General features: G+C 45.3%; 1 protein-coding gene across 3 annotated transcripts in view; it reads right to left on the bottom strand.

Moving 5' to 3' along the window:
- Slo (calcium-activated potassium channel slo) overlaps positions 1–26,358 on the bottom strand; it is a 206,247-nt gene that overhangs the window by 62,528 nt on the left and 117,361 nt on the right. For all 3 annotated transcript variants that reach the window (XM_077682288.1, XM_077682290.1, XM_077682289.1), the window contains 5 exons: positions 9,581–9,677; positions 7,220–7,331; positions 2,993–3,144; positions 2,343–2,510; positions 88–179 (listed from right to left, as the gene is read on the bottom strand). In XM_077682288.1, the coding sequence (XP_077538414.1) occupies positions 88–179; positions 2,343–2,510; positions 2,993–3,144; positions 7,220–7,331; positions 9,581–9,677 (621 nt within the window). The remainder of the gene's footprint in view (positions 1–87; positions 180–2,342; positions 2,511–2,992; positions 3,145–7,219; positions 7,332–9,580; positions 9,678–26,358) is intronic.

Here is a 26,358-nt window from a genome sequence, read left to right as displayed (position 1 = left end):
GGAAACCAAACGTGAACCACACGTGACACGTCTCATGAGAGCCGCCGATGTGCGTACGGCACAACACGTTGGTCAGCCACACTGTACCTTTTCCCATGCTCCCGCCTGTATTCGCCGCCATATTTGGGCCTAGTCCCTATCAACTCTAGAATCTCAGGAATGCAACTGGCAAACACGGCCTACGAGGAATGGAAAAAGAGAAGGAAAAAAAGAAAACACAACAAAACAAACAAACAACTGGTCGCTAAGTGTGCGACGCCTATCACGACGTCATCACGAAGCAAGATTGAAGTGTTCCAACTCATATGCACGCTATCTTCGTTCTTTACGCCGCACTGCAAAAAGTACACTCCAAAGTATACTAGCTATAAATCTAGCATGGTCACGCTTAATCTTTGTTCTCAGGGCGTTTCTTTTGAAAACAAATAACTCTCCTTCTACGCATGTGCCGAGGCATCCTGCCTGCTTTTAAGCCATCGAAGAGTGCAGAAGTCACCGACAGTATCGCGTGCTGAGCACAAGAGAAGAACACGTAGAAGACTGCGCCTACCTACGCGCTTCCAGCAGCAGCAGCAGCCGGGAGCCATTAGAAAACATTCTTTACAGCGATCGCTACAAGCACTTTTATGCTAAATGCGCTGAAAACACAATACCTGTGCATAGAACGTCTCATTGTTCGGTGTCTGCTCTTATGTAAATTTGTTAGAAACGACAGAATAAAAATATCAGTACTTGCATTAATGAGCAAGAACACCGCAAAAGGCCGAGGTAGTTAAACGAACACTTGCCCGTGTTGTACGCCCAAACTCTACCATTAAACGTAATTACGAATACACACTCAGGACAATTAATGTCATTAGTGAAGCCTGCTTTAAGCATAAACTTCAGGGAAAGGCAAGCTATAGAAGCAATCAAAGCAGACATCGCTGAAAGTTTAAAGAGTAATATACGAATGCATAATTACCACTCTACAAACATCCTAATGGGGTCAGCCAGCGCAGGCAGCATACGGGTGAAGCCTACCCCTGAGTTCTGCTTTTATGACACCACGCTGACCGTGAAAAGCATTCGCTTGCGACTTCCTTGCTGACATTGACTGACAATCCCGTTATTTTGCAATTCCATCCTTATCTAACAATATTTCGGTTTAAATTCCATCCTTATCTAACAATATTTAGGCTATGGCTTGAAAATACTCAAATATTAACCCGCGTACAAACACTGCGCCAGCAACCTGTTGCATGCACACAGACACAAAGAAAATGACATACCTCAGGACCATCGCAAATTATACGTCTTATCTGCTTTTCTTATGAGCAGTAAATTACCTAAATCGAAAGTATACTTTTCTGTTGGCCTTAAAATGATGCTGCAACCGTGCCCTCAATGCCTGATGTCTTTTTTTCACAGGAAAAAAAACCTGATTTTGTAAGCTGCGAATGCCCTACTTTTAACGGCAATGAAGCTTCCGATTTATGGCGAAATAAGCAGAAATTCGTGCGTTCACAGTGCTGTGTTCAAGCAGTGTCGGTTAATGCCAGAAGCAGCCTTGCTTTCTTTACAGAACCATATTACCCGCATTACAAGCAACCCGTTTTCTTTTTTCAATCCGCGACGAGCAAAGTGGGAAAGTGTGTTTGGAATTGCAGGCTCCTGGAATTCAGAAGATGCGGTTTGTTTCACTTCACGTTATACAACTAGCACGCGGTCATAAAAATCAGGTTGGGGAGCAGCCACCAAACTTACTGCTGCAGCGCGGCACGTGCATAATGTGTACTGTACACGTGATTCTTCTGATTATTGTTTAGCCTTAAAAGGATCGCGCACACAAAAGTTCGGCTTCTCCTGCAGGCTTCGCCATTTAATTTTGGCGGCTCATCCGTACGTTACGTTACTTTATAATAATTATATTTTGATTTCGAGCGTACTAGACCGTCATAATCAGAGAGCAACGGATCGTAAACTGTTTTCACAGGGCTCTATTTCACTAAGAAATCGCGCTCTGGCTATTTTTATTCGCTTAGATTAAGTCAAAAATATTGCGGCCAGGCTACTGAAGCTGCAGCAAAAGCAATGGACCTACTGGTTTTGAAAGGCTTCTTTTTATCTATTGCAATATGTAGGCGCTCTAAACATAAAAAAGGCATCACAACTTGCTTAATGCTTTCTTGCTGACCTTTCTGGTAGTACTACCTTATTGAAATCTTCAAATGTGCTCCGCATTAGATAAAACGAATGGTGCAGCAGGCAAGAAATACCTATTTACAGTTTACGTACCTACTACCTAGAAACAGAATGTTAGGAAAGAAACGGCCAGTGCGACGTTGGCCGGTGTTACTCACCAAGCCAACCAGTATGAAGAGTACTATGAAGACTTGTCCCAGTGTTGTCTGACAGTATACGTCACCATAACCCACAGTAGACATTGTTACGATCAGGTAGTACACACATTCCCAGTACGTCAACTTGCGAGCATTTGCAAAGTCCAGGGGGTCGCCAGAATTCTCCAACTAGGGGACGAGGAGATGACACAAAAGCACGGTAACATGAGAGCACGCACATGGCAGAGAGGCTGTCACTTCAAGGTGGTGGACGAGAGGGGTTTTCTACACGCGCAATGTAGCCTTTGACCCATGGATGCTTTCACTCCTGTTCTTAGAGCCCACCTTCCATAGAGAGACAGGCTCAACTTTCCGGCAAGTTACATGTCCTCAGTTTCAACCCATTAAATATGTATTAATCGACGCCCGCGCTTGTCCACTTGGGGACCGACCTTTCGCTGCCGTCTCGCGAAGTTCTTGAAGCGCAAACGAAGTGTATCAGATTTGCTGGAAACTGAACGAAAACCTTGACCCAGATTTTGTATCTATTCATTTCGTTTCACACCAAACAGCGGAAGGGACTTTGTCTTCTTCATTTACAGGCCTAAATGCGCAGTAAATTGTCGAATATAGGTGCGCCGGTGGGCGGCACTAACGAGCGCCACACTTACGAGATGGATAATTCCCGCGGCAGTCAGCCAGACGCTGATGACGATGGAGACGAGCTGGGCGAGTCGGATAGAGCTGCTTGTCTTGAGGACGTTCAGGTACTGCAAGATGTCCGGAACGGACATCATTCGCAGAGCTCGCAGAAAACGGAGGCCTGCAACACACGACCAGGCGCAAGCCTCAGTCGAGGAAGGGGTCCAACGACCTCCGGACGCGCACAGAAAGCTGTCTCTAATAAGCAGCGCGCTAATGGGGACCGGGCTACAGTTCGCACCGTGCCACTCGCGTCGCGTTTGTCTTCCATTTCTTTATTTCTAATTGCGCCTATTGTAATTTTGTGAGGAGCTGAGTGAACATTACACAATACAACTCAGGCTAAAATTTGATTATCTGACTTATATGTGTTAATTATATGTGTTATATGTGTTAATAAAGTAAATATATTTGCGTCACGATTGGACGCAGTAATGATATAAAATCTGACTTGAACGTCTATTGAGTTCAGGCACCGCGACTGTAACCTCGTCATCCTTACTGCGCGCGCGCAGTGACTTTCGATCCCCACTGGCATGTGAAATCATACAAGCGCAGCTACTGTCGCGGTAGAAGGGTTGCTTGAAAAAAAAAAAAAAAACACAATAGGCCTCAAATTCCGAAGACCCCCAGCACGACAGCAGCAAGGTTTATAAGCGCATTTTTATGAGCACATTTGTGAGCACATTATGAGCACATGTTTATGAGCACATTTGGCCGCCAATTTGGGTGTTTATAGCTCGTCTCTACTGATCTAATGATTCAGGAGGGTCGTACAGGGCTTAGTCGCTATATTTTCTCTACAGATGACTCACGCCACTTACGGGGCCGCTCGCATGACTGTGAGGCGTGCGTGCGCCAGGCAACCGAATTCCTCTTATATCCGCATAAAATGCGTGAAATTATTGCTGCATGGTTGTTTCGTGGGAAAAAGGGGAACAGCAACGGCTCCGCAGTGCGACGCTCCGAATTGATATCGCTACCTGGAGATCAGGCACGGAGGATAATGCATACAGCCCCTTCCTGCAATTCACTTCCGTCAAAAACAGCCCCAAGGGAGCGACTTTTTTCTGTAACATGCTTGCACGGGAAGCCCATGTGTATGTGCGTGCTTGTCCATGCACTTAATAAGCCCGAGAACCCCTGTTTAGAGATACCACGAAGAACCCCTACAACTTTGCTTGAATCAAAAGATTGTCATGGTGGAAAAACGAATATGCCAAGCTTAACGTACACTGCACTGGTTAAGCTAGGTTGATTGAAAAAATAAAAGGTAGCTGGAAATGCGACTCCTAGAAGCCTTTCCAGCCTTCGCTGAGCGACGTCACCGGCTTGTACAAATTGGGGGATGCAGTTAAACACAAACATGAATTTGGAAGGATCGACTCAATGACCACGCTATATCTCACTGTGGCACTTGTAACAGCGCAACACGTCGACAGCGCTCACTGTATAGTTCAGTGGTGTGCTGTCAAAATTTAAAGAAATGCCAAAAAGTTAGGTCGCCCGCCTTCAACTGGAGAGAGAGAGAGAGAGAGAGAGAGAGAGAGAGAGAGAGAGAGAGAGAGAGAGAGAGAGAGAGAGAGAGAGAGAGAGAGAGAGAGAGAGAGAGAGAGAGAGAGAGAGAGAGAGAGAGAGAGAGAGAGAGAGAGAGAGAGAGAGAGAGAGAGAGAGAGAGAGAGAGAGAGAGAGAGAGAGAGAGAGAGAGAGAGAGAGAGAACTTTATTGAGACTTGAAGTGAGCATATTTGTGGTCACTGAGGGTCCAGTTTGGATCTAGTTGTCGAATTCTAGTCAAATGCAAACTTTAGCTGGGCATTCATAGTGTAAAGCAAGCACTTTCCCCGTCACCACACCATTACAGAGGAGAAACGCTCCACTAGGTTTCCATATATGCAGGTTAAACGCCTTCAATCCGATTTCCATTTCCTGCCGGATAGCGTATCTAGACGTGGAGTCAGCATACTGTCTGTTTTTGCCTAATCCGAAACGTACAGTCTTTGTCAAAATTTTGTGGGCCACGGCGACCGTGGCCGGAGCAGACGCGCGGCCGAGCAGGGGCGCTGTGCTTGCCACTGTCGGCTGGTTGCGCGGCTAAAGAGAGTGAGGGGAACATTCGCGCTTCCTTTCGTAGTATGGCTGGCGCGATAAGTGCAGCGGGGCCGGTTTCTCACAGCACGCGCACTTCGCTTCAGTTCAGGCACTTTGCGCAGCACTTGTCGCTCCAGAAAGCCAACAAAAGCAAGAGCAAAAGCTCCCCTCGCTCTCTTTAGCCACGCAACCAGCCGACAGCGGCAAGCGCAGCGCCCCTGCTCGGCCGCGCGCCTGCTCCGGCCACGGTCGCCGTGGCCCACAAAATTTTGACAAAGACTGTACGTTATAAGAGAATTTCGGCCCGTAATGGCGGTTGAACGCAAGAAGACAATCTGTAATATGTCCTTCACATGTCCTCTGCAGAAAAAATCGTTCATCGCAAGACAAAATGCCAGTGGTGTGCGAACTGTAAAATATTTCGAAATAGGCAAATTTGCGTGTTGTATTTATCATTCCTCAAAAAACACATTCGAGTCTCCTTACCCTCAACTAAAAAAGGACGGAGAGCTGAATGTAAATTGCAAGCTCATGTGAATTACAAATATACGGTGATTACAGATCAGGCGAGATGGTGAACAGCGCTTTAAGAAACCTAGAAAACGTGGCCCTCTATAATGTTTTAGCATAGTGGGGACCGATATTGCGTAAAAGTACTCATCGTTAGGCGTCCTTTTCGTTCCATTTATATGTATGCATGGTGGTGTTTCTGCCGCAAGTTAATCTGCCCTTCCGTGGTGCCCGCCAGCTTCAACCAAATCACTCTGTTCTGGTTCACCGGAACGGCTATGTGATTTGGCTGCCCGTATCCCTGACAGACTGGGAGCAGGCCAGTGTGCCCTTTCAATTATCGAGCCGGGGAGCCGGACTGAACGCAGAGAATGGCAGGTGATGTGAGGCACGCATGGCGGGCAAATGAAACCACCAAGTCGTAAACAGGGAAATTAAAGGTGGAGTGGTGACCTAACCCACCAGTTGCTTTGGTGGCGGTTGCCCTAGCAACCGAAGAAATGAGGGGAAAGAAAGAGCGGTCGATCTGATCAACTCTTGGGGTTGCCTGCGTAGCACAAGAGACAACGCCGCAGTCCGCCGGCGCGCCGAAAGAGAAGAGAAAAAACCACCAGAGAAAGGCACGCAAACCCGCACAAAAACCGTTTCTGGGCCTTGACTGCGGATACACTGTTCACTCACGGTGATAAAGCATTTCTTCATGCAAGACTCATGGCAAAAATCATGCACCCCTCCGTCTAACGATGACGATGCATGGTTGAACACGAAGCTTTCTCGTGATGGATTCTTTGGTTTGCCAATTCCCCACTGCGAGTATGTGCTACTCTGGGGGTACACCCCACTTTTATAGAGTACCCAGCAACTATCTAATGGGCACTCCGTAGGCCTAGCGTTTTTTCAAATCAAATCAAATCAAATCATTTTTTTATTTCCAGTATCGAAATGACACTGAAGGGAACACAGACAAACAGCCACTAAGACAAGGACTGCGCCCCTATAACAATAACATACAGTCAATATATTCGGGTGTACGGCGCGAATCTGGTACCTGCTGCTTGGCGTTCAGCGAGCAATGTTTTGAGCGGCTGCCGGTTTGAGGTGTTAAACCCTAAGCTGACGTCCTAAACCTAAAAAGGGGAAGTTAGGCCTAACGTCTTGTGGTTAGCAAGCCTTGCGGCACGCAGAGCAACGCCACTCTCATCCCACGTCGACCTGTGGGTAAACGGCTGTCGATGTTCACCTCACAACATGACGTTAGGCTTATTTATGTCGCACTGTCGCACACCTGCGTCACCTCCTTTCTCTGCAGCACATCAACCTTCGGACGGGCCGTAACGGAGCTGAGGCCAAGCTTCGCAGAGAAGCGTTTTAATTTTGCTACACTTCAACCACAATCGGCTTTCCTGCAGGGCGTATTCAATAGCGCTACAGACGCCATCTTTGAGAATACAAAAGCTTCGCTTTAAAAAGTGGTATCAATTCGTCTCTCATTTCTCCAGACATTTGTTCATGCGACGCACAAGCCCCGCTGGGTTGCAGTTTGACACTTTAAGGATTGCACGAAAGCATGAAGTACTAAAGTAAAATATCACTTACCAATCCATGTACGGTCTAAGTAGATGGAAACAAAGGACGGCGGAATGGTGAAGTAATCAACAAATGAATATAGCTCCAACATGAACCACAATTTGTCGCTGGCCGCAATGAACTGCAAAGTGAGAGACGGAAGAAAACAGGAAGTTATCTTCTTGCCGCCACGGCGTAGAGTAGAGACAATTTTTTTAAAGGACCATGAAATCACATAACAAGCCCGTGCACAAACATGCGCGTGTCCCATAAATTTTAAGTACTTAGACGCGTCAGTAACATTGTGTCTTTTAATTAACAAACGTGAAAGCCTCATTTTTTTGCATTTTTTGATGCCTTTAAAGCAGAACATCGCCATGTTGAATCCACATGAGGAGCCAAGAAGTGAAGGTCCGCGAAACTATTAGACAAAGAATCGTGGTAACAAACAAATCACAATGTCGTGTAAATCTCGTTGAATAATGCTTTAAAATAGAATATGGACGTCCAAAACGCCATTTATTACTTTCTAGAATAATACATCACAAGAACGCGTGCGTATTTCTACGTTGTAAAGAAACAAATTACTTATAAGGGATTTATAAATAATATACCGCTGGGTCAAAAATGCCTCGTAAACATTTCGCACCAAATGTTTCTGCGTACACCCGTGGACACAAAAATGTTGGGGGAAGTAGGGCATCCGCTTCACCGCAAGGTCGCCAAGCGCTGTTGTTGTGCACTGTAAAAAAGATTCTGTGGGGCTGCTTTGCAACAATCCTCCTGAATGACCAATCGCAGAGCCTAAGGAGGCAAATGATCAACCGCTGTAGGGTGCAGTGCAACCCGATGGACTGCGTTAAGGGCTTACGTACTTCCATTGAATTTGTCTCGCAGGTTCCCAGAAGTACGGACGCCATTTTGAAACGCAACGACATTCTGAACATTATGTACAGGGATCACCTAAGTAAATCACGGAAACTGCCCTCTTAGCCTTTAAAGTAAATTCGGTGTTGCGCAGTACGAAGTAGTTTCCTCAAGACTTATACAATTCTTCATTTCACGCAATACGCTGGTTACCTCAATCATGTCGATCCCCCCGCGAAACGGACTGAATGCGAGTGGATTTAGCACTGAGATTCGAGATTCGTTGAGGCTGTCCTTCAATGTAGTTTTCCTGAACCACTTCGAATTCTGTGCACATACACGCCATCTGATCTGGTACTTACCACGCAATCGTACCGTTAATATATATATATATATATATATATATATATATATATATATATATATATATATATATATATATATATATATATATATATATATATATATATATATATATATATATATATATATATATACAGGGTGTCCCAGCTATCATGCACCAAGATTTAAAAAAAGAGAAATTGCGTAACTCGAAGAAAACCTAGTGCATAATGTTTGCAGTACTGTGAAGAAGCGGTGAGTAATTTTTTCGTTAATGAGACTTAATTAATTAATTGTAATTAATTATCTAACTCGAGAAATACTGTCCTAATGACTAAAGTGTCAATGAGGCACTTGTAGGTAACCACGAGGGGCATCTAACTGGGCTATTTTCAGCGACGAACTAATTGCGTACTCATTTATTCTGACTGATAAAGGAAACCCGCGAAATATGAAAAACACCACGTGACGACGCTTACGCGCGCATTGTAAAGCAGCGTCCCCAAACAAAGCTGATTGAAAGCAACTGCTTCGCGTGTTACCCGCCCGAAGAGACAGCGCATCACCTTGATAATAGCATGCATGGAAGGAGCAACAGCAGCAAGATTCTCGGGACGCGTGTGCAGATAAGGAACAAGCTCGGTCGCGATTTCTTCTTTCTTTCTTTTGTCTATTTCATTCTGGCTAACTCAGAGGCAGCCTGTTTGAGGGCGTTGCTTTACGGTGCGCGCGGAGGCGCCATCACGTGATATTTTTCATATTTCGCGGGTTTCCTTTATCAGTCAGAATAAATGTGTACGCAAATAGTTCATCGCTGAAAATACCGCAGTTAGATGCCCCTCGTGGTTAGCTACAAGTGCCTCATTGACACTTTAGTGATTAGGACAGTATTTCTCGAGTTAGATTATTAATTACAATTAATTAATTAAGTCTCATTAACGAAAAAATTACTCTCCGCTTCTTCACAGTACTGCAAACATTATGCACCTGGTTTCTTTCGAGTTACGCCTTTACTCTTTTTTTAAATCTTGGTGCATGATAGCTGGGACTCCCTGTATATATATATATATATATATATATATATATATATATATATATATATATATATATATACACACACCCTGCATCGCATCGCGACACACGTCCGATCATAGATGAGACCAGCAAAACATTCATACTCACACGTATAAAAAAATAGACCATGAAGAATATATTGAGAGCTAGATCTATTTGCTGCGTTGTGTTCGTCGACCAAGACTGGCATTTCTCGACTCCGTCTCTGAAATAGGAGCGATGAAAAAGATCAGCAACCTCCATTCTTATTTTAAATGATACCCATTCATCGTGATTTAGTTTTTCTTTTTCGCACCTGACGCCATAAATCAGAACGTCTGTAATACCCCTAATCAATTACCACTAGTACATTAGCCGCCCATGCTTTCTACATGTATGTAGCAGTCGTTTAATCGTTGTCTGGAGGAAAAAGACTATAGTCGTACCAGAGAAGACAACACGCAAAATAGGATGTGCTTGAAAGCGAATCGTCGCGATTACACAACTTTTGTGAACGGTATTCTCTTTTTTTCTTTACAGACAAGTTGAGCGTTGATCATTACGACTCCCCGTCCAGAAAAAAAAATATATCGACTGACTCAACACAAATGTTATTCCTGTTTCTCTGCTGAACTCTGTGAGAGGCACAAGAAACCGCCTCCGGTCTGCATCCTTCCCGAAAACCTTCCGCCATTCCCTATATAGGTTGATCAACAGTTGTACATCACCCTCTTTTTTATCAGTAGTCACTCAACAATTTTTTAATACTCATGCAGCCAAAAATTTTATAAAATTTGCCCAAAATTGTTTTGGCGTGGCGGGCGCCAGTGGAGTGCCAAGTTGGCATGCCGTCACTGCGGTAATCACCCAATGCAATGAGCATCCCCATTTTTCGGTAAACGCAATGCGGCATCATCTTTGCTCGTGACTTCGAAAAGCGTTTCCGGCGCGAGTTAAGTGCTCGACGTGCTAGAACACGGTATTCGTGACTAATAAATCGAAAGGGCCCGACGGTGATGTTAAAATCACGCTGACTTTGACGTTAACAGCGCGTTCACGGCTTTAAGTTGAGAGCCGTGCAAAATAAGGGGCCACTCTTGGAACATTTGTACTTGAGGCTCAGGGCAACGTAAGGTGACCCACGATAACTCCCCCAAAAGACAAGAGCAGACACAGTGGCACGACATATGCACTAGCAGGGACAGAGAAAGCATGCACAACACCATTCGCGCATGCGCACACAGCTACGAGGCAAGCACTATTTTCAACTTCTGGGAATGCACGCTGACACAGAGGAGGCGCCCACACAGAGCGAATACATGCGCCAGTATAGAGCACGAAAGCAGAACAAGCTTCGGACACACGGCCAGGTAGGGCTGCATTGAATGAAAATGAAAATGAAAAACAAAATGTGTAAATTTCGCATATTGTTATATACAGTAAGGGGGCGATGTGTTAAATATAGAATGAACCAAGATTTTTCTCGGTTTCTACCGTCTGTGCCAGTCGACGTTTTGTCATAGGATATGACGCATGCCTGGCTCCAAGCATAAAAAAAGAAGCACGTACATACGTACGTAACCACGACGCGTCATCATCGTCATCATCATCACGAAGATGCTTCATCATGAATATGAAAACTCCGTCATCACCATCATAATCGGCGTCGTGAGATGATTGTTGCAGCGAGGGAGGATGATACGCCTTCTCAATTAAGAAAAAAATCCGCTCCTGACCTCCACCTCCAAACAGCGGGCTTGAAAACACACACGCACACGTACACACGCACAAATTTATATATATATATATATATATATATATATATATATATATATATATATATATATATATATATATATATATAATGATGTCTGGATTTTAATGGCGCAAGGCCAACTAGGGCAAAGAGCGCCAAACAAAAGTCATTTCATGAGAGTGACATGAAAGTAAAAGTAAAATGTTTCAGTAAAATTTAAAAAATTAAACAAAGTAAAACACAACGTAATGAATGAAGATGGCTGGTGTAAAGGGCCAGGTTGTTAAGATGCATTATAAGAAATGAAATGTAAAAATTTTACGTCGGCACGAAACTCAAAAACACGTTTGAGTGAAAACATGGGCTCGTCTCCTAGGAAGTATGACGGGTGTTGTGGAATATGTCGCGTGTATAGTTGTGGGAAGTGTTTGCGTCGTGTTATGTCAAGTGCCTTGCATTGAATGAGTATGTGGATTACGGATAGGCCCTCTCCACACCCGCTACACATGGGTCTTGGGGATCCAGTGAGCAGGTGGGAGTGTGTTACATGTGTGTGGCCTATCCGTAACCTTGCCAAGGCAACTTCTGCGCGTCTGTTGTGTGAATCGGTTGTGTATCGTCCCAAGTGTGGTTTTACACAATATATATATATATATATATATATATATATATATATATATATATATATATATATATATATATATATATATATATATATATATATATATATATATATATATATATATATATATATATATATATATATATATATATATATATATATATATATATATTTGCGAGCGCTTTGCTTGAGTGGTCATTTTCTCTATTGCATCCGAGCACTCTATCATCAGCATCGTCTCACCCACGCATCGTTTGGTGTCATCATCGCATCCCTGGCCTCGCGCGATCATAATCATCACCGGAGTTGGTTGGTTCTGTTGGCTCCTTGGTAAAAGACCGCCGGAATAAACACCGTCCTACCTTTGGTCTGCTTCCCTGCTTTCCTCTCTCAATATATATAGCAACAGTAAGGGTTGCCAAAAAAAACATGGGGAAGATTGTCCGCCTGTTTTTTTTTTTTTAGTGAAAATATGGGTTTGGGAATGGTAGTGAGGAAAATAGAGAAAAATGTGCACTTGAGGTGGAATCCATACCCAGAACTTTCAAATAATGCGTCCGAGGCTCTATCAGTTGAGCTACAGGAACGACTGAATTTCCCTTCATTTTCCTGTGTACTTATGCGTATGCGAGCGCGTTTCCTGCGTTCAGGGGTGGGTGGGGTAGCCAACGCCGCTGCGACAACTTCGGGATGAAGGGGTAAGTATTATTACCCCGTAAAGGTCTCCACTCTGAAGAACCTCATCGAAAAAGGTCATTAAAGGTGTCAGCCCCTTGTATACATGAACATATATAGTTACGATGAAACGAGTCCTTTACAGGGTTCGCACAGAGGGATTCCAGGCTACACGCAGGACGATGGGGGTCGTGTGCGCACGTAGTAGGCAATGATGACGATTAAGGACCAACCACATGGGCGCGTAATAACGACGTACTCGTGCATCGACGTACGCAGGTGGTGAAGTGCGCGCTGCCGCGCACTACGCCGGCGAGGCCACCGTAACCACAACGCCGTAACCGCAACCGCAACCGTAACCGCGACGGCCGCTGCACGACCTAGGCCTAGCTCCACAGGACCGGCTTCAACTGAAGCTTGCCTTCATCATTTCTGGCTATTAATTTACATTCGAAAAAATAACAATAACACCAGGACCTTTTTTGAAGCAAAAGCTTTCTTCGTGGGACCGATGGTGTCCTGTCAAAAACTAATGCATTTCCCCATAGACCGGTTGGTGGAGCGAAAAGCTTTGATAAGATCTTTGGACAATGGCGCGTGCCTGAAACCAGGCTTCCATTGTGTCAAAATTGTTACTTGCAAATCACCAAAAAGGAACGATTCTAGATAAGACAATGCATGCCTTTATTTCATAAACCACGTATCGGCATGCATTTTGATCGTTCGAACACGCGTTTACGTATTGTGCGCAAAAACTCGTCGCACTGGTTCGTTCTTCGTCAGCAACTAGGGTCTTTGAAGGTTTGACGATCAATTGGGTGCGCTTTCATGGAAGGCTGGACGAACTTTTAGAGATGGTTTTGACGCACTTTTGACGCACTTTTGCTGTAAGAAAGCTTTCGCGCTTCTCTAAACTTTCTTTAGGAAGGGATGCTAATTTTTTTTTTACATGAGCACCCATTTCGAACGTGGGAAGAAACTCATAGGGAATACACCGAGCCCCGTTCCCGCTAGCAACTTCGCCGGTAAACCAGCCGTCCACTAAAGCGCAAGAGGAACTGCAGCGCAAAACGCCCAGGAGCAGTGAGCGGTTCGCACAGACGTTGGCACAGATCTGGTTTGCACAGACTTGGGCTCAACGAGCGCATAGCAATGCATTCGCCGTACGCGGGAGTGCCCTTATTTTACGCTCGCTTACGCCGAGCTGCGCAGACGCGCGAGCACGCCGATATTACGCGTCCATGTGGTTGGGCCCTTAGGGAGGACGGTGATGATGAGCGGTGCACAACTGCGCCAGTGTCCACAACCCTTTCCCAGTGTCGTTCTTGTCGTCCGAGATTCATGCGCATCCACTAACATAAGACCCCGCTGGTAAGGGGCCCTCCGGGTGCTATCTAAAGTGCAGTGGGCTAAAGTGCAGTGGGCTTGGTGAAGTACAGTGTGGCTTGAACTGGAATGCGGCAGGGGATAATGTTGTAAATGGCATCTGCCATCTGATGCGGGGCACGGCAAGGGCCAGTGTAAGGGTAGAGCAGTTTTTCTGAAAGCTCCGCACTGCAGGAGGGTGTCCATACGAATGCTAAGGATCTCGGAGGGCTGTGGACTGCGCAGTGGCTCTGATCGTACTGTATCTTCTCGGTAGCTTGCGACGCATCAAGACGGTAATGGGAAACCTGCCTTACGAAACCAGCCCGTGCGATGGCATTGCGAGCAAAGCAGAAGTGGCTGGTAGTAACCTTTCGAGAAGGCCGCGTGGCAAAAACACGGAGCAGAAAAAAAAAGAAGCAAAGCACCACCACCGCGAAGATGTTACGTTGAAACAAGACAATTTACAAGGGTTCTGCACATGGGTCACAGCCAGGCTGCGCGCATGGACGGACGGGGATGAGCGCCGGCGTGCCAGGCAATGATAATGATTTGGGAGGAAGATTACAATGACTGCGGGAATCGCACCAGTTTGCACAACCCTGGCCGAGTGTCCTTCTGATCGTCTGCAGCATGTGCACACCGTGTTGCATTATTCTCTTCCATTGTTTCTAAGAACGCTTTAAAATTTCTGCCAGTCTGCTCTGCCGCAGTGCACCAATGTGACCGATGGTATGTCCCCAGGGAGGAAACTGGAACATAATCATGTCAGATATATGATTTGACTCAAAAATGTTATCAGCGCTGTGACATCACGCAATGAGAAACGCCGCGCTTGCGTTGCGTGATGTCAGAACGTCGATCATAATTTTCGAGCCAATTCGTATGCCACGTCTCGGTCATTGGTGTACTTTGCTGGTGTGGTCACAATGGTTGACCCACTCGTCAAGCAATCGTTAGACAGCGGGTGCGCTGTGGTGAAGAGATTTTCAACAGTGAGTAATTTCCCTCAACTGTTTGCGTGAAAATCATTGCCGGGGCTAAAACCCGCATGCACACAATGAAGGTCAGGTTCTAGCCATTACTTAACACCCGGCGAAACCACAAGTGCGACAGAAATTGACTCGCTGTTCCAACAACAACAGTAGAGCAAATCGCGCTACGAAAAGGTGGCATCAAGTGACGCGCCGGCAAGCTATCCTTACGAGCGAAAAGTCTTGTAAATGCCACGCGGCCAGATTTTTATTCTTTTTTTTTAAGGAGACATTGGACTTTTTCTATGGTTAATGCACACGTACTGTACCAGTGCGCAAAATACTTTCCAAGCAGATCCTTACGTCACCGAGTAGATTCAAAGATGTGGTGCCTGCAGTTTAAAAAACCGACAAAACAAATAGCATCATGCGACAAGCATAAGTATAAGCAAAAGTCGAACGACATTAGGAGAAGGCGCTTCGAACTGGAACATGTGGATAAATCTGAGTCGCAAAACCGAATTCTGACAATTTAAACAGCAAAACTGAAAGGTGGGCGAGTTGGTAAAGCATGTCTCACGAAAAAACAGCGAGCAAACGGACGGGACGAAAGAAAGATGCACAACACAAGCGCTGCCTTGGGTTGTGCACTTCTCTTTCGTCCCGTCTGTTTGCGCGCTGTTTTTTCGTAAGTATTCGTTGTATAAGCTCTGGGTGGAAGGAAACGGCGCTCGTGGGGGTCGCATCTTTGGCAACGGCCGCGGCGGCTGGTCGTTGCCAAACAGCACAAGCCGGTGACAGCCGAAGGGGACGATGCGGCCCGGCAGAGTAGTTCTCCTCGGCGGCGCTGCCAACTAGTCCGCCAATTTATTACTTCATCTCGAGTGGAAGGCCCGGGTCGTTTCATTCCTACGATTTGATTTGGCGGAAACATTTACTGCAGGCGTGTGCACCAAACGAACGAGGAGCTAGCTTTGATTCCTTTCTGACGTCTCAGTACACGACGCTTCGGCAAAGCATGCATCAAACAAATATTTCGCGCACTAACGTGTGAAACAATTGAAGTCACCATAGATTCTTCAACAGTCCCAGGAAATACGTTTCCACCTTTGCTTTTCTTATTTCTCCTAACAAGAGTATTTCGCCCGGGAATCGAAACCCGGTTTTTGCGCATTATCTTGCTGTATCATTCCGGTTCTGTGGCTTGAGTGAAATGCATTCTGTGCCCGCGCACAGAGCAGCTTTCTCGGCCATGTTCATGAACATTGAGAACGGGTTTCTCAGAAGCGATGCGCCCGATTTTACTTTTGGTTATTTCACAATTCCAATTCTGGAATAGAAAGCACCTCTAATTTCCTATTTTCCAGAGAAAAAGAGACAAACCATTTCCCCTATGCTCGCCTTTCCTATGCTCCCCTGCTTTCTTTTTTGTGCTAATTCAACGAGCCCGTCATACCAATGCGTAGCGAGGGCCTCGGTTCTGGCAGCCTCGTTGCCACAGATAACTTAAGAGTGTTTACCCCCTGCAGACGGCTCTCGACAGGTCGTAGACGCTCCAGTCCCACAGCGGGGTCTAAAAAGAATAGCTGCTTCACACAGAGTGGTCGGAGCGGCGCTGGCTACCACCCGAAAACGCAGGTTGCGCTTACATGCACGCGTACCCCATCTGAAGTAGAGCGCAATACAGCCGTCCCGATAGCCGGATTGGTGCAGCATCGGAGGCGTAATCTTAAGGTTGATGGTTCGGATACCACCAGCGGCGCACCTTTCTCTCCACTTGATTAATGCGAAAGCATTAATGGCCCAGTGGGCAAAAAAGGCGGCGTCCAGCGTGAGCGCCACTCCTCCTCCCGCGGGTGAGAAGCGGATGACGCGGCAGTCTTTCCCTAGACTAAAGGAGGGGTCGGGGTTCCTCAAATCCGGGCAAGGGGAGGAACGACGGAAGTGCAGGGCGAGATGACCGACTTTGAGTGCAGGTCCTGATGATGGCATCAGTGTGGCAGGTTCGAAAAGGGGCGCGCTCATTGGCTGCGACGCGTTCCATGGCTCGTGGATGATCAGCGGTGTGAGCAGCGAAACGGCTCCTAAACACCCCCATTGGCTAGGCATTGCTGCACACACCCTCAGAGGTGTGTTGGCCACGCCCAACGCTGTTCTTAATCCTGCTGGGCAACGATGATGGCACAGCGTAAAAACTCGAAGAAGCAATAAACGGCTTGATATTGGACATCAATGCTTTCGCATTCGAAGGTGTTTTTTCTTTTTTTCCCAATTCCTATTTCCGCACGAAAGTCCGAACCGAACCGAACCGAAAACCGGAACCGAACCTGTATTTTTCACGGAGGTGAACCCTAACCCGAACCGTTATTTTTATCGCTCGCAGAACCCAAACCGGAACCGAACCGTAAGAATAAATAACGGTTACCGGTTCACGCCAAAACTGTTCGACCCCCCCCCCCCCCCCTCCGTTCTTGATAATAGGAATCAATGCCATTCAGGGCTTTCCTCTTCCACGCGAGATGAACTCCGTAACTCCTCACGCACTTTTCCACAACAGAGCAGTCACAACACTTTCCGCGCTTTATACGTGGTCGCGACATGAGGAAAGGTATGCCTGGCAGTGTTTCAATGGTATGCTGCTTCTGGTCACGCGTGCAGAGTGTAAGGCTGAATAAGACACACTTCCGGTATCCTGCAGGCCATGTGAAACATCGACTTCGCGCTTCCGTCGCTGCGACGGTATAGGAGCATTAAGGCTGCAAGATTGTTGCACTGTCCAAAGGTGAAAGCCCCCACCGTAGACGCTCCTCCCTGTAGCATTTCATAATTTGCTTGGAGAGGTCCCACACATGAAAAGTGTAAACACTTGACAAGCGTTACTCACAGTAGTGATTCAGTGGCTGAGCCACTGGCGAGGATGTATGTTCGATTACCACCCCCATCCGCTGCTTTTGTGATTTGGATGAAAACTAAAAACGTTTGTATGTCGATATTTCGACGCTGGTTAAAGATTCCCTGGTACTCAAAATTTTTCTGCCGCCCTGAAATATACGGTGCACCTCGTAGCACGGCATAATTTTATAAATGTGCTCGCACGGTAAAAAAAAGAAAAGCCCTATCACTTAGATTTGAAGTATTCCGCGTAGAGTTCCCTCAGGAATAGTTTCTTCCCTTTTTTGTTGCCTTCAGCCATCGCACAAGCACAGAATCAAGTGGTGTATTGCTCTCTAGACGTCCCTCCTTTGTCCGACCGTTCACATAACTAAACTTGCTATAACTGCGATGACAGTGAGTTCTGCGGTGCCTCGTAAAATCGTTAGTTGATGACGACGCGATGAGCGTACAAGTTTGGACCGGCCATTTGCCCTTTTACGTTGACGTGAGAACTTTGTTACAAAGCAATCTAGTATGTCACCGCCATACAGCCAACAATATCATATCATTTGCTTTGTAGCAACAACACTACACATATAATGCAACATTCGTATGTGGCATATGATAGAACAACATTGGCGACTTGTGAAAGTTAAAAAAAATTCAAGATGGCGTTTTTATATCGGTTTCAACATTAGAGCAAAATTTCTGACTTACGTGCAATCCAGAGAATTTTTCAAATAAATAATTTATTCTACATAAACTAGGATTGGGACGAAAAATGAAAAAAATATGGGTGAATAATACTAACAAATTGAACTCCCTAGTTTGCCAGGATGCAGATGAACGGTACCTAACATTTTGGCAATTTTTGAAGATGGGCCATACTTGTTATTTTAATTCTAAAATGTTCCTTATCTAAATCAGAAACAAATGACTGAAATCCTTTAAAAGTATGCATAGTCTTGAGAGAAAAAGGTCTGCGGCGATGGCGGCAATATTTTGTGTTTTACAGAGGAGGAAGAGTTTCAAAGTTTGAGTGATCCGTCCTACGTGCATGTGACCCAAAGCCGTCTTGGCGATTGTCTTGGAAAGGGAAAGCTTCTTTCCAGCAAAATAACTCCTGATAACTTGTACGTTCGGTCAAGGAGTTATATATAAATTTTTTTCCCAAATAAAAATGTCGAGGAGACACACTTGTCCCTCTCTAGAAAATAATCCAAGTATAGTATCTAGGACGACATAAGGGCTGGTTGAGGAAAGTGCTGGTGAATCGCCATTTCTCCATTTGTTTTTCCTTATATCTGGCCCTTTCGTTTAAAGCTTGTCTTCGAAAACGGACCACTGTTATTGTGAAAAGGCAGTATTTTGAATTTTAACAGCGAAGCTGTTAGGAAGTCGCAATATTTCGTCTCCGCAGTTAAAAATACCAAGAAATTGCCAAGCACGCGCACGTGAGCGCGGGCCTCGCGGCGACCGCCCGGCAGTAAACAAAACCAAGGAAATGTCTAGCGCTCGTGTGTGCCTGCCTCGCGACGACCGCCAAGCGTCCCCTGCGCACGTTCATCAAGCCAAGCATACCCACCTAGGAAGATTGGCCAAGATTGGCCAAAAAAAAAAGCTCCAGCGTTCGTCGCAATCGTGGCGACACTTGCTCGCAACTAGAAAGACACGTCATTGCGCATGCCCCTCCAAGGTGAAATCCAATGATTATCACTTCCAAAAAATGAAGCAAGCTCACACTTATAGCAGCAAAAATGATGGAGTAAAAATCATTGCGGCAGCGAAGAAGAAGCAAATTGACTGCAATCGTGGACGTAAACCGTCGTGATGGCCGTGAAAGGTGCGTACAGCTGCGCTACCGTCAAGTGTTACGCGTTAGGGAGAGTTTCCTTGATTTTTTCTTTATATTTTGTGTTTAGGGTCGCTTTAAACTAGCAACATTTTTTCCTCACTTCGCTTATAACTCAGCGCATTGACCGGTGCTCGACGAATTCACCTGAACCCGAACCGTAACTTCGGTTCGGTACCGCCCTCCTTATATATATATATATATATATATATATATATATATATATATATATATACTTGAGAAAATGGTAGACGCACGATTAAAAACAAAAATAGTGGTTTACTCCTCACCTAAAGTAAAATCGAAACGTCAGTAAACCACTGTTTTTGTTTTTAATCGTGCGTCTACCATTTTTTAAGTATTTTTTCTGGCTCGTCGAGAAGTTTTCTTTTACTGCTAATATATATATATATATATATATATATATATATATATATATACGTATATATATATATATATATATATATATATATATATATATATATATATATATATATATATATATATATATATATATATATACGTATATATATATATATATATATATATATATATATATATATATATATATATATATATATATATATATATATATAAATGCCGACCTGGCGGGTATTTTTTCACCACTTTCTTTCTGTCTCAAAAAATTCTTCATCTGTGTCTATGACCTACAGCATTCTCCCCTTTACTTTCCGAGGTTTTCTTGACTGCCAACCCTTATTTCTGTCTTAATTCAACGAGCCCCTCATTTCCTATTCTGATTCACTATATATATAGGGAATCAGATCTGGGGATTAGGGGCCCGTTGAATGCACACAAATGGAAATGTTGCAGCAAAGAGCGCCAAGGAAAGCATAGGTGAAGAAGTCCAGAATTATTTGTGTGCAAGATTTATTATTTCCTCTGTTTGAAAGAAAGTATAGGGAAAATATGCTCCCCGAATAGGGCCCGAAGCCCGGATACATTATGAGACTGAACTTCTGTAACTGCATTGAGCAAAGGCACTTGTGCAGACCCAAAATATTTATTGTTTTCTACTGCACGCACCATTTGTTTCTGCAATGTAGGAGTTCGAAGATGCACTGGAAGTTCGAAATAAGTATTTATTTGAACCTCTTGGCGTCATCGGATGCTTTCAATGTCCCTAAAGCACTCATTGAAGACACAAGTCCTTCCAAAAAGAGCAAAAGATGGTAAAAAGAAGGCAGGAATGTTATCTTCGCTATAACTTAGTTTGCTATGAAAAAGAAAAAAAGCCTGCGGCAGACGAATTGGACTAATAGGGTGCATATTACACTACACACACATACTCTTAAGCTAAACCTTCCCAAGGACAGGAAGTGCACGTGTGCAACAGACAACCGTTTTTTTCCCTGGTAAAGTTATCTGCTTATATTGTCCGTTTACCGTGAAAACTGGAATATAGGTCGATTTTTTTTTAATGAATCACGAAAAGTCGACCCCCGACTTATGTACTGGTCATAGGAGGAAAAACTGCGCCAGTCTTGCAAAAATGGGCGGCTGGCAAGTTAAAGCCGCCGTCTTGTTTTTTTTTTTTTTTTGGTTCTATGGTTGTCTCTCGAGGTGTAAGCATACAGCGGCTACACGTTTTTCAAGTATTACTGCCTCTTAAAAGAGAATGAGAGGCAGCCGATGACAGTTCAGTGTAGCCTTTAAGAAAAAGATGATCTTGTAGGCGGAAGAACATGGCAACTTTGCGGCGCAACAGAAATTCGGCGTGCCAGAGAAAAGCGTGTGCTATTGGCAAAGCCAAAAGCAACGCCTCGCGTCGTGCACCAATTTGAATAAAACGTCTTTTCGTGGACGGATTTCGGAATATCCCGAACTTGAGTGCAAGGTTGCTGAGTTCGTACGGGAGCTGCGCGCCAGGTCGCTACGGTGACATCCGAGTGTATCTGGGTCCAACCCGTTGAGCTCGCGCCTGCCTCCGGACTGCCGCGGGAGCAGTTTAAGAGCTCACCATCCTGGTTGCGACGCTTCATGAAGCGAAAGGGCTTCGAGCTACGACCTCCATTTGCTAAAAACTGCCGGAGGAATTCGAGCATAAGCTCGTAGAATTCCAGCGGTATGTCGTCGACCTGCGCGAAGAACGTGGCTACATGATGGGAGAGATCGGGAACGCAGACGAGACTCCCGTTTGGTTCGACATGCCGTCCAACGCCACCGTTGCTGAAAAGTGAAGCTGCTGACCACAGGCAGTGAGCATTCACGCTTTACGGTTATGCTTGCTTGTACCGCTGATGGCAGGAAGCTGCCCCCTTTGATCATATTCAAGAAGAAAACTTTACCCAAGGAGGACTTCCCTCCTCCTAATTGTTCGGCGCAACGAAAAGGCTTCATGAACGAGTCCTTGATGTTGGAATGGATCAGACGTGTTTGGAACCAGCGACCAGGTGCGCTTTTCCAGCGACCAACCATGCTGGTCTTCGATTCAGTCTGGGGCCACCTCACAGACAATTTTAAGTGGGCCCTGTGCGAAATTTTAAGTGGGCCCTGTGCGATGGCAAAACTGACTTGGCGGTCATCACCGGTGGCCTGACTTCAGTTCTGCAGCCACTGGAAGTGGTTCTGGACAAACCATTTAAGGATCGCCTGCGCGAACTTTACAACGAGTGGATGATGGCGACAACCCGAGGACCCCCGCTGGCCGGCTGCAACGACCGCCGCTTTCAGCAGTTTGCGGTTGGGTGTCGCCAGCGTGGAAGTTGCTCCCCGAGGAAATGGTTTCCAAATCATTCAAAAAGTGCTGCATAAGCAACGCGATGGACGACACGGATTACGATGCGTTGTGGGACGTGGGAAGCGACAAGCACTCGTCAAGTACGAGCTCAAGTTCCGAGGCCTTGCAACTTTCCACTCCAGCCGCAATTCTCATGAGTATGAAAATAAATATGCTTTTCTCATGCCTTGAAGCATTTGTATTGTGAAATTAATAAAGAACTAAACATTTTAGGATCATTTTTTTTTCACTGAGTGTGTTTTTGTGCCATGAAACGTTTTTAATTTTTACACTTTTCAAGTTAAGGGGTCGACCTATATTCTTGTCCGACCGATATTCCGGTTTTTACGGTATTTCACTAAGAAATCATATACCGCTGCTTCCAATTGTTCGAAGCTGTCCTCCGGCAGGTTTGCCCACCGAACGCTTTCCGACAAACCAAATTTTCTCGGGTATGCTCTGTATCTCTCAATTTAGTTTTAAAAAATCTCGAAAAAATATGCACGATATGTGCCCCTAGAACGGCTCTGTCATTACGCCGAGTTTGGTTCACTCGTAATATTTAGTTAGTTCACTGTACAGTAGTAAACATTTCGGAATTACTGTCTGCTGCAATACATGAGCTCTAACACAAGAGGTCTGGTTAAAGAAAACGGCGTTAGCTCATATTTTATCGGAACTGCCTCATCCGGAAAGTCAAGATGACCTTTCACTCTGGGGTTATACGATTATAATTTCCAACAAGACAAGTGGTCTGCAGAAACGGCGGACCAAGGACGGTAAAGTACAGCTCTCTCTCCTCCTAAATAACCCGGGACCAGACAGTCAATGCCTCTTGTACACCGACGCTTCATGCACAGGGATACGGGGAGTCACAGTGTGGACCAGCTCCACTCATCCCAGCATCAAAGGCCGTATTTCCTACTCCTCTGCCACATGCACCCCAATCCTGCTGGAATTGCAGGCTATACACGACGCTCTAATGTGTGCAGCCGCCTCCAATGAAGCCTTGACAACCATCAATCTTCGTACCGACTCTGCGCAAGTGATCCACTACCTGGAACAGACTGCGCAGACCCCCATCATTTGCCAACGACTCCACCAGCTCCACAGCAAAATGCCGTCGAAAGGGATTGTGTCATGGGTTCCAGGTCACACCAGTGTTGTAGGAAATGAACGGGCTGACTTCCTGTCACAAAACTGCCCGGCCCCATCATCCCACGCACAGCTACCAAGTGACCCATGGGCCACAAGAATGGCTGCAAAGGAGGATCTCCGACGCCGACCGCGTGCTCTCATACGTCCGTGTTCGGTTCTCCTCCCCTTTAACCTTACCAGGATGGAGGAGGTTGTACTACGAAGGATCCGGCTGGGGGTGGCTCTTACTCCTGCACGCACTAATGGATGGAAAGGGGACTACCAAAGGCATGTCAAATGTCCAACCTGCGCTGATGAAACGGTTCCGGCAGACCTTCACCACCTAATATGGACATGCCCTAAAACTAAGGACATTTGGTGGAAATGTCTGATGGCAGCAGGCCTAAATTTGCGGCAAGACACCCATTACCATCGGTGGCTTCATGGCCCTGCCTACCGTTCTTTAATGTCAACTGAGCCTTGAGGCTATTAAATAACCGAAAAACAACAACAACAAAAAAGTGTACGAAGTTAGACTAAGCAAACGTGCACATAACCGTGGTAAGTTTTATCTAAGCAGAAATAATGGGTATCTATCAGTCGCAGTTTTAATGCAAATAACATGAAGCCCCCGCTCCAAAACATTCCAGCAGCACCACGAAGTCACCTTGAAAGGGAAGGCCCCACATTTGTGTGGAAGAACAAAACTCCAGTCCTTAGAAGTTTCATTGAGCAAATTAACTGTTAAGGAGGCTAAAAGTAAATTGCAAACTATCGTGTCGTGTGTCATGCACTCGTTTGGCTTCTTTGTCCAACTAAGTTTAAATTATGAATTGGGGTCTTTTTTGTAACAAGAACTGTGGCCAAACAACTGTCTAAGAAGCCAACGGTAAATGTGTAGTTCATTTGCCGCGAACAATAATTAAGCTTATCGTTCTTGTACGGTTTGTATTTTTTGTATAAAAACGTCGACGTAAAATTCCGTTTGTCCTGCAAGCGGTCCACTCACTTTAAAACTTGATAAAGCAGTTAAACACGAGTGTACGGCTAAGGTATCATCGCAATACATTTTGCATGTATTCATTTCCCTGCTGTTGTAGTTTTTTTCCCTAATTGGCAGTATAATTTCACACCGCATTTCGTAGTGCAACATTCGAAGCGATTCTCTGGCACGACAGCGTCACAGCCGCCACTGAGCAGGTGCTCCATAAAGTAGCCCCTACGGCTGCATCGAAGTCCAGAGTCTACAAACCCGTCAGCGGGTTTACTCAGAGCGCATGCATTCTGACAACCATCCCCCTCATCACTCCACAGGCCTACTGTGTGCGCACAAACGCACCGCAAGGGCAGCACAATGCACATTACAAGGCGAGTTTCATAACTGATGTCATATCAGAAAAAATGCAGAAACTTTCATTCGGGAAGTACCGGATACAGGAGTACGCCGCTCTGCTATCCACTGAGCCCTTTAAAGACGGCTTTGCTACTACAGATAAATACGTTGCTGGGGGGACATTTTTTGCAGGGGCACTGTAAAACAGGCTAATATCTAATTTTAATGGCCGCAGGTCCTTTTTATTTATTACCTTCATAAGACCCAATGCATCCATCAACAGCACTACAAACCGACCTTCCTTCAAGTCGGCTTCTCTACTGTGCACGAATTCATTGCTGAGGGAACCTATAAGAACCTATAAGAAGCGCGATATCACAACATGAAGGGACTACCGCTTTTTATTTTAAGTACTACCATAGACCCATTTGTATCCCTGTGAAGCACTATACGCCAAAACCCTTTAAAGTCGGCGTCACTGCTGTGTACAAGTGCATTGCATGGAAATACATTTTTCACGGAAAGAGCAATGATAAGCCATTTTAGAAAAGTACAAAGGCCCTGTGGAGCACTTCCTTATGCCTAGTTTCCTTATACCGTGGAAATGGGACGCATCAAGCGTTACAGACAGATATACAAACTTCATGTGGCTGAATACTTTCCGAACAGACATCACTACCGGCGTACGCAATGGGAACCTCAATGCCAGCAATTGTCTGGTTGCTTGAGTAAAAAAACGAAATAAAGCATTACCTACTCTGGGTACCTGTAGGGCAAGTACATAGGACGTAAACCGAAGCGACTTCGCAACGATATTCCAAACACACGTAGTTCGATAAGGGGTGAGAGTTCCAGATTCCCGCCGTATTCGCTGGCGCCATACGTCAGTCACCGCGAAAGAACACGGTGCCACTATTGGCGGATCAAGTAATTCGCTTCGAGAAAAGTACTCAAGACATAAAAAATACAATAAAACCAACCGTAATGCGCGGCATTATATTAAACGTTTGGCAAAGAAGCCCATAGCGAAAAAAAAAAAATATTGGTGCCGCGACCATCTGATTTCATTATGTTTTCTGTTCGGTGCTTTTGAGCACCTGTCAAAGTAAATTAATGGAATAGAACTTTACGGGATGCGTGTAGTCTTGGAGGGACCGCTAATGACAATATGAAAATACGTCTTGAACTATTTCCCTGTCATTCGTAGATTCAAGCGCCAAGCGCACCTTGTCTAACTGCATATTGTCGATATGAAGCTACCTAGCAACCCTCTCAGCTCTACGGGAGCAAACAGAAGCTCCCGTGGTACTCCGAGAGCTCACACAGTGAACCCGGGTGTAATTCTCGCTACGCTAATCGAGACAAGTTGTGACATGGTCCAATATGAAGAAGTTTGTCACTGAACAGAACCACCCGTCCAGGAAAATGGTTGGGCAGTACTTTTACAAGTTTTTTAAAGCGAAAGCTTTCTTTGTGGGACCGATGGCATTCCGTCAAAAAACTAATGAATTTCCCCATAGATCGGTAGGTCAACCAAAGAGGTCTGATAAGGTCTCTGGACACACGGCGCGTTCGTGAA

This window comes from Haemaphysalis longicornis, unplaced genomic scaffold (assembly GCF_048455015.1).
Source record: "Haemaphysalis longicornis isolate Haplotype H1 unplaced genomic scaffold, Haemaphysalis longicornis Haplotype H1 scaffold_1, whole genome shotgun sequence".
NCBI classification, from domain to species: domain Eukaryota; kingdom Metazoa; phylum Arthropoda; class Arachnida; order Ixodida; family Ixodidae; genus Haemaphysalis; species Haemaphysalis longicornis.
The sequence above is the reverse complement of the archived record's forward strand: the minus strand, read 5'-3'. Positions and strand labels throughout refer to the sequence as shown.